General features: G+C 28.1%; 2 protein-coding genes across 7 annotated transcripts; one reads left to right on the top strand and one right to left on the bottom strand.

Annotated features, from left to right (window-relative positions):
- Nucleotides 1–1,217: 1,217 nt before the first annotated feature.
- On the bottom strand, nucleotides 1,218–3,370 carry LOC106791388 (40S ribosomal protein S9). Of its 3 annotated transcripts, XR_001382175.1 has the most exons (5): nucleotides 3,265–3,370; nucleotides 2,515–2,753; nucleotides 2,069–2,255; nucleotides 1,575–1,754; nucleotides 1,218–1,457 (listed from the first exon to the last, which is right to left on the bottom strand). XR_001382175.1 is itself a non-coding variant. In XM_014756995.1 (4 exons), exons 2-4 carry the CDS (start codon nucleotides 2,735–2,737, stop codon nucleotides 1,286–1,288), a joined length of 582 nt encoding a protein of 193 aa, XP_014612481.1. In that variant the 5' UTR covers nucleotides 2,738–2,753; nucleotides 3,265–3,370; the 3' UTR covers nucleotides 1,218–1,285. The 3 variants fall into 3 exon arrangements, 2 of the variants coding, with proteins under 2 accessions (XP_014612481.1, XP_014612482.1); XM_014756995.1 differs by lacking the exon at nucleotides 1,575–1,754; XM_014756996.1 differs by lacking the exons at nucleotides 1,218–1,457; nucleotides 1,575–1,754 and adding an exon at nucleotides 1,797–2,011.
- Nucleotides 3,371–4,579: 1,209 nt separating this feature from the next.
- LOC106791387 (solute carrier family 25 member 38-like) lies at nucleotides 4,580–8,096 on the top strand. 4 transcript variants are annotated; one of them, XM_014756993.1, is made up of 9 exons: nucleotides 4,580–4,723; nucleotides 5,361–5,423; nucleotides 5,518–5,600; nucleotides 6,586–6,704; nucleotides 6,780–6,864; nucleotides 6,948–7,127; nucleotides 7,220–7,391; nucleotides 7,467–7,726; nucleotides 7,804–8,096. In XM_014756993.1, the coding sequence occupies exons 3-9, from the start codon at nucleotides 5,583–5,585 to the stop codon at nucleotides 7,828–7,830; spliced, it is 861 nt and encodes a 286-aa protein (XP_014612479.1). In that variant the 5' UTR covers nucleotides 4,580–4,723; nucleotides 5,361–5,423; nucleotides 5,518–5,582; the 3' UTR covers nucleotides 7,831–8,096. The 4 variants fall into 4 exon arrangements, with proteins under 4 accessions (XP_014612479.1, XP_014612480.1, XP_014612476.1 ...); XM_014756994.1 differs by having other exon boundaries at nucleotides 5,558–5,600; XM_014756990.1 differs by lacking the exon at nucleotides 5,518–5,600.
- The last annotated feature ends 107 nt before the right edge of the window (nucleotides 8,097–8,203 follow it).

Raw genomic sequence — 8,203 nt, forward strand, 5'->3', positions numbered from 1 at the left:
CGATTTATAAACATTGTGTATGTATTTTTACTTCTTATTTTTTTTTAAATAGATGTATTATTTATTATTTGTTGGCCATGTATGGTTGCCCAAAAAATTAATTGATATAAAAAAATAAAACATGTAGCTAACATTGTTAAGATAATTATCACTTGAAATTATCTCTTCTTGATTGCACTATTATAAACTAAATTTTTTGTATTAATAATATATAGTAAAAGTATTAATATATAATAAGGTAAACATAATTTAAATTTATGAATAAAAAAATATAAACCTAATTATAAATCAATACGAATTTTATCGAACAACCCAATATACATATAATCGTACTATACCGGTTATTGGATAACAGTAAACTTAACTAACTCTTATACATTACAAAAATTTCTATTTTATTTTTACTACGATTATCAGATATTAAGTTAGAAAAAAAAGATTCGATTAGTAAATTTTGTACTATCTAATATAAATTGGCGACCATTAACCAGCAAACACTTATCTCCAGACATCCTGTATTTGCTCACGAACAGTAAACCGCTATTTAAACTGCTTGATCTCACTAACAAGAGAGACCACGATTCCCCTTTCTCCTTTTACCAATCGTTGCAGCTAACTATCCTCCATACTTTTTATTCCTGTAACGTATGTAGATATACGTGACCTTGCTTAGCTTGTATTTTAACTTCTTTACGAAGCTCGCAAAATGCGAGACTTACGATTCTACTAAAAATAAAGAGAACGAAATAAACGTACGACTACAAATCAGTCTTTCGTTGGATACGTGAATTTCATTTAAATTTAACGTACGATGTTGTTTTACGCATGAATTACAATCAGACAAGTTTTTCTCGTATTGAGTAATAACTTATCCTGTTAAAATAAATACAAAGAAGAAAAAATACCGTGGAGAGTGGAAAGGATAAATTGGGAATATCAAATTTACGAAACTATTGGAAATAAATTACAAAGGAGAATAAATAATCGCAAACTTTTTCTACGAGGTAAATTAAAAATCAAAGGAAAACTAATTGGAGTACAACATCTATGAGTTTTGGATTAGGTATAAACACTAAGAAAAAGTATTTTAATTGATTCGACAATACCAATGGATTTTAGATTAGGTGAAACTACTATAGAGGAAAAGCTTCGCTTGGTTACTGCATGGAATAAGGAAATTGTACAACGCTAATCAGGAAATGAAAATCCCAAAAGAATTCTTGAACTAAACATTTGAACGATGTATAATATTAGATGATATTTTTTATTCAATCACATTTTTTACTTAATCTTCTTCTTCCTCAGGGGCAGCACCACCAGAGCCCTTACGCAAGTTCTTCCTCTTTACACGACCAGGTCTGCCACTTCCGAACGGTGACTTCAGAGAGAAGTCAATATGCTTTTGCGAATCTAATCGCACAATGAAAGATGGGATGTTCACCACCTGTTTACGCACCCTGAAACGATATACCGTCAGTCGAATCCATCTATCTCCAAATAAACTATTTTGGGATCACTATACTCAAGGAATGGATTTATTTGCTAAATGTCTCGAAATTGTTAAATTTAAATACCGAATAAGGATGACGAATGCTCCAATATCAACAGACGTTAAACGTTAATTAAACATTAACGTTTAAGTGGCCTGTGTGAAATAAAGTAGCTTCAAATATTTTTTAATTCCATTCGATTGAAGTCAAGTTTTAAGATAAATGGTCAAATCAGTTGATCAACCAGGTAAACTGTCCTGGCATCTGTAGTAGCAAAAATCTTCTGTTATAGAATATATCACACGGATTGTTCTTATAAACATGAACGAGATACGCAAAAAGATATTTTAATAGGGCGCTTCAGTAATCGTAGATTGAGACAAAAGTGATTGTTTTGTCTCCTGGGTTGAAACTGAACAAAAAATAATTCTTGCCCAGAGATTAACCAGGCTTTTAATCTCGCCTTAAATGATTAGAAATGATCCGCATGTAATCAGATATTTCTTGCCCAAAATTTAAGGCTACAAATAATTCTATTATATAAATAATTATTTATTTTTATGGATGAATAAACTCACCGAATGTGGCGTTGACGAATCAAAACTCTAGCATGATGAATCGACTTAGCAAGACCCAATTTAAATACTTGAGTTTGAAGACGTCTTTCCAAAAAATCTTCGATTTTCAAGCCAAGAACGTAATCGAGTTTCATGTGACCCTCATCCAACACACCGATTCTTACTAAACGTCGCAACAATGCGTTACCTAAAATCATATCACATTATTTAGAAACAAATAAAATTTGAACATTTATTAAACATACATTTGTATTCCTAATTTTTCAGAATATAATATTACTCCTCAAAATTGTTAGGTCAAGAGGTGTCAGAAAATAAGTAATTATTTCATCATATAATCCTTGAATATAAATTTACTCAAGTTCTACTTAATATAAATTCCATAATTTCTACAAATTGTATATCCTAAATATTTAATAAAGTTAAATAAAAAGAAAAATATATACCTTCGAAGAGACGTTTAGGATCTTTTTCTTCGAGCGTAAGAAGTTCTCGAGCAGCTTTACGAATTTTAGCCAAAGTGTACTTGACTCTCCATACCTCACGTTTGTTACGAAGACCATATTCACCGATAATTCTTAACTCTTGATCTAAACGTGCCTTTTCATAAGGACGCCTAGGTGTTACGTAGGTCTTTGAGAAGACCGATGGAATTCGTCCGTTAACCATTTTGTTAGATCGTTACCTAATATAAAAAGAAACAGATATTTATAAAACCATGTGCTCATTCGAACAAAAATATGTAAGATAAAATGTATAAGAATAAGTAATTCGCCCGTTCATTATATTTTTAAATTGTTACTTGTTTTAAATATAAAAATTGAATATTGTTTTAAGACCACGTGGTAATTCAAAAGAAAATATGCAAGAAAAAAAATCGTACAATGATAGAGAATTTATCTATTCACCATATTCTTATTTTTTTTATTTATTATATCGCTACTAAATGGGAAAATAAAAAACTAATATTAGTAAAACCAAATGTTAACTCGAGCAAAAATATGCAAGGGAAAAAAACGTGGAACAATCAAAATGGCGATCACGTTTTCGATACATTTTTCAAAGACAAAATTAAAGACAAAAAATACATAATTTCTTCTAAAATGATATGACCTTATTAAATAATAGTAAACGAGCAAATATTAATAATAATTGTAAAACATTTAGTAATAAAATATTTGTTAAAATTATCTCACCTCAGACTCCGCTTGAAGCAACGACCAAACTGTATTAAGATGTCGATAGAAATGACCGAGTCTACAAAGACCGGAAATGATTTCCAACCGACCAATGATCACGTGTTATAAAGTTAGCCAATCACGAATGATTCAAAGCTATTACAACGCTTCCTAGCGATCATTTTTGAAAACACTGCAAAGTTACAATTTAATACGTTTTTATGTACGTCTAGCAGCGCCAAAAATGCACTAAAAGAAAAAAATGTTTGTAGTATAGCGACAACAATAGAAATTAATAAAAATAAATAGTATACATTGTTTATTGGTATTTAAACTTTATAAAAAATTTTATTTCACTCTATTTTTACATAAATTACTAAATATAGAAAAAACGATTTCGAATATTTAAAAAAAAAATCGCATAAAAAAATATTAAAAACGCGTTTAAAGTTTTAAATGCGTCACACGTTGTACAAAAAACATTTAACTTGAAACCAAGTCCATGGGTAGTCCAGTAAACTGTAAAATACAGTCTGAGAACGTTGGATCGAATGATATCTTACGTAATTGTCCCGCTAATTTTTTTGCAGCTGAACTAGTGTATTCAGTTTCACTCTCCATCTTGTCTGGCCTTTGAGGAGGCATCTTCTTTTTAGGACGTTAAGATCGTTCATTCTTACTGCCTTTATAATCTATACAGCGCGACATTTCAACATTTTTAAAATCTGAAATAAAGCACATAACTGTACGCTTCGAAAGATCAAGGACAACTAATGTTCAACTTCAGAAACTTTAACAATCGACCCTAAATATATTCTTATAATGCTTTACAAACAAAACAAAAACGGTATATTTTGCAATAACAAAGAACTGACAAACTGGAGTCACTCCGAAAGTAACAATCAGCCATCTCAAACAAAAGACAACTACCTGTGCGTACCAAATCTCATCGGGCAGTCACATTTTCTACCACAATTTTAGATCTATGGGGAATTTTTACAATCAACTTTCACAGAAATAAGCCTAAAACTATAGAGAATAACAATCTGTTAAAAAAAGACAATATTTTGAAAATTCTAAACGTATATAAGGCCTTAATAAATTTTAATAAACATTTCTTACGTTCATTCTTTTATTGTTTGCATCATGCAAAATATTACTTTATTATTAAGTATACCTAAAAATATGTATAAATTCAATAAATTAAAAAATAAGAAATATTTTAATTTGAAATATTATCGTGAATATTATATCACGAGTATAAATAAATAAATAATACAATGCAAAATGTACAAACCTGTGATTTTAGTTTAAAAACAATAAAATAAAACTTCGTCCATTACTTTTAAAATGGAATCCACGTGATAGGGCGGACAAAAATAATCAAAACATGTATTTAGAAAAGGAAACATTTCACAATGTATTTTGGATAAATGAAAAATATAAAAAATTAAAAATGAAAGTTATTTAAAAATGCGTAAGTAATTTCAATTCAAAAATATCAAAAATATCAAGGTAAATAACAAATTTACATTACCAAATGTAAAGATAACCTAATCTATAATCAGATTTCGTGAATATGATTGTTTATTTTGTCTTATCGTAATGATACGTATATAACATATGCACAATTTCCGTTTAGTAGGTTATCTATTGTTATCAAATTTTAAATTGACGTAAAAGTTAAAGTCTTTTTCTTTTATTGTTATTAACCGACAAATACGTGTTTTACATAAGTCATTAAGATTTCACAACAATTCTATCTAACTTTCGAAATATATTGTGAAAATTACATCTTTTTCCATGGAAAATAACATTATCTGTTTGCACAAACACACAAATATTTTGTTGTGTCGCATTGTAATTTTAAATAACTATTGACTTGCAAATTATTTTCCATTGCGAAATTTAACCTCTCGCAATAAATAATTAACATATTCAATGAAATTACCAAAATTAATATTACGCCAATACTTATAGTCACTTACAATTGGATGCATCAAAAATAAACAGCAAAAAAAACTTTAGACTTAAGAACGTATAATGAACTTCGTTAAGACTCATTACTAAGTCACGTTTAAATCACGTTTCTCTACAATTTTTATTTATGACAGCACTTTGATATGGAGGGTCATTCTATTGACCTGGAGAGCAGAGAAGCTCAGATAAGCAAGGAAGTAAGTATCCGTCACCCCTTCAATGACTTCAGAATCTTTAGCGGCACGAGACAGTTAAGAATGGTTTTATTTTATTTCTTTAACGCATAACAAGAGTTAGACTGCAGTGATCATTTTACTTTATATTCCACAAGCTTCCAATCGTTTACAAAAAAAATAATGGAGGCTGTAGTAACTGTAAGTATTATTATTTTTTAAATTCATTGCATTTCTATTAAGAATAAAATGTACCCAATTCTTTTTTTATATAAATTATTTTTTTTTATAATAAAATAATATAAAAGGTATACGTAAAACCTTTACGATTGTAAAAGTATTTCTTTTTTGTATTTAAATATGCAATGGAAAATTGTTTTATTTTTTAATAATTATTTACAAAATTATTTTTTTTATATTTTACTTGAAATTTGTACCAAATATCTTTGTCAACATTCATGCAATACAATACATGAAATTGTATGTAAGTTTCAAACGTATAAGTGAATTTTTATTATAATAAAGTATTTTATATATTCTTTTATATATTAAAAACAAAATTCATGTTATTGAACATGTTTAATATTTGAAAGTATATCCTCTACTATCATCCGATGTATGTCGAAATGAAAATCATGCGATTAATGTATTCTTTGATTATTTTTCAAGTAATAAACAATTTATTTCAAAATAATAATGTAATATCAAGATAGTATACTAATATAAGTAATTGTAACACATCCAAATGTTACCAACAATAATAGGATACGCAATAATTTAATCATCTTATTTGTAAACCTAATAATTGGTGCATCATCCGATAAAAAGTGTATCAAAGTTTATTACAGTTTTTTTTATTGATAAGTTTATGAATGTTTACCTTGGCAAAAGTATAACAATTTTTTTAAAAGATGACCTCTAGAACTTACATTATAAAGATAATAATTGTATTGACCTTTCGAATGAGATTACTACTCACGTGAGGGAACTCGTGCGAGATTATCACGTGAGAGACATAAATTTAAATGATAATAATTAATAGCTACAATATTTGTGTAATTGTGTATTATATTACACAATGAACTTGAGTAATTAATTTTCCGATTGATATAAGTGTCTGCGCATTAACTAGTTAATAATAACTATGAGAGAAAAAAAATAATTTTAAGAAAATTTATTTTTGCAGTATCCTATATTGAAGTCTTTTCTTGCTGGTTCATTCTCTGGTACTTTTTCAACAATCTTATTTCAACCATTGGATTTAATCAAAACTAGATTACAAAGCAGAGTTAATACTCATGTTGAGTAAGTAACTAATAAGATAATAAATCAAATAAATTTTTATTAGCTAAAAATTTATGATGCATAAACTACTTACAGACCAACAAAAAATGGAATGCTTAAAACAGTTGTATATATAATAAAAAAAGAAAATGTATTTGGACTATGGCGGGGTATGACACCAGTAAGTAATCTAATGCAATAATATCTAACATGTTAAATAAATATGCTAATTGTAGAAGAATAACAAAAAAATAATTTTTTTAGTCTATAACAAGGGTCATCCCAGGCGTTGGACTTTATTTTTCCTCTCTTGACTGGTTAAAACATGCATTACAGCTAAAAGAACCATTGACACCATTACAAGCTATATCGTTAGGAATTACAGCACGATCAATGTCCGGTGGTTTATTAATACCAATCACTGTTGTTAAAACACGATTTGAGGTACAAATGCATTAAATAATATTTTAATATGATGTATTAATATGCATGTTTTCACAAAATACTTAATGTTATTAAGCTATGTTTGTTTATAGAGTGGCGTTTACAAATACAATAGCGTTTCGGAAGCTTTGAGGCTTATATATAAGCAAGAAGGTATTAAAGGTCTGTCCAGTGGCCTAGTACCAACATTACTTCGTGATGCACCATACAGTGGCCTTTATCTATTATTTTATACACAATTAAAACAAATGGCCACTCATACAGGTAACTTACAACAAAGATAAATTCATTCAAAAGTTTCTTACTGAATATTAATACGAATTCTTTCTGTTTCTTTAGAATTCGTTCATGAAAATACTTCCGTATCAGTGAACTTCAGCTGTGGGATTTTAGCAGGAATTTTTGCTTCTATCGTAACGCATCCACCGGACGTTATTAAGACGAAGATGCAATTATATCCAAATGAGTTTAAAACTATTTATAGTGCCACTTATATTGTATATAGAAAGTACGGAATATTAGGATATTTTAAAGGAATAGTACCCAGAATGTTAAGAAGAACACTGATGACTACGATGGCTTGGACTGTTTATGAACAGGTATATTTACATTAGGTCAAATTTTAAAGTGTTACTTTGATTATGCGCATTGTTAAATCCACGAATTAATTTTACAGATCACACGAAGCATTGGGTTAAAATAAAAATTAATCTCATTATGCTGATTAATTAACATAAATAAAAAATTATACGTCACGTGAACAATTAATTATTTATATATATATATATATATACAGTATTAGAAAGAAGCAGCGATGTATTGTTCATTGTATTATCAATGTATGTATTTATTTAAATAAATTATATATTTTTATAGATTACCTAGTTGAAACTTATATTTTGTATATTACAATTGTACAAGATAATAGCTATTAAAATGGTTTATTTTTTGTTTAAAATTCATCTTTACCTGTATTTTTTATATTTGTTTCTACGTTCTTTATCATCAGGATCATTTTATTAATTTCAAATAACAATAATTACGAGTATTACAACGCAATCTATGGACATGTTAAC

The sequence above is a fragment of the Polistes canadensis genome, unplaced genomic scaffold, assembly GCF_001313835.1.
Source record: "Polistes canadensis isolate GaletaPanama2010 unplaced genomic scaffold, ASM131383v1 scaffold_302, whole genome shotgun sequence".
In the NCBI taxonomy this organism is placed as follows: domain Eukaryota; kingdom Metazoa; phylum Arthropoda; class Insecta; order Hymenoptera; family Vespidae; genus Polistes; species Polistes canadensis.

Excerpts from the sequence above, each read along its gene's own strand:
- LOC106791387 (XM_014756990.1), top strand. The coding sequence starts at position 5,370 with ATGGAGGGTCATTCTATTGACCTGGAGAGCAGAGAAGCTCAGATAAGC. Across the intron at positions 5,424-6,585 it reads AAGCTCAGATAAGCAAGGAA|TATCCTATATTGAAGTCTTT; the intron begins GTAAGTATCCGT and ends TTATTTTTGCAG. Across the intron at positions 6,865-6,947 it reads TATGGCGGGGTATGACACCA|TCTATAACAAGGGTCATCCC; the intron begins GTAAGTAATCTA and ends TAATTTTTTTAG.
- LOC106791388 (XM_014756995.1), bottom strand. The coding sequence starts at position 2,737 with ATGGTTAACGGACGAATTCCATCGGTCTTCTCAAAGACCTACGTAACA. Across the intron at positions 2,256-2,514 it reads TCCTAAACGTCTCTTCGAAG|GTAACGCATTGTTGCGACGT; the intron begins GTATATATTTTT and ends ATATGATTTTAG. Across the intron at positions 1,458-2,068 it reads ATTCGTCAACGCCACATTCG|GGTGCGTAAACAGGTGGTGA; the intron begins GTGAGTTTATTC and ends ATATCGTTTCAG.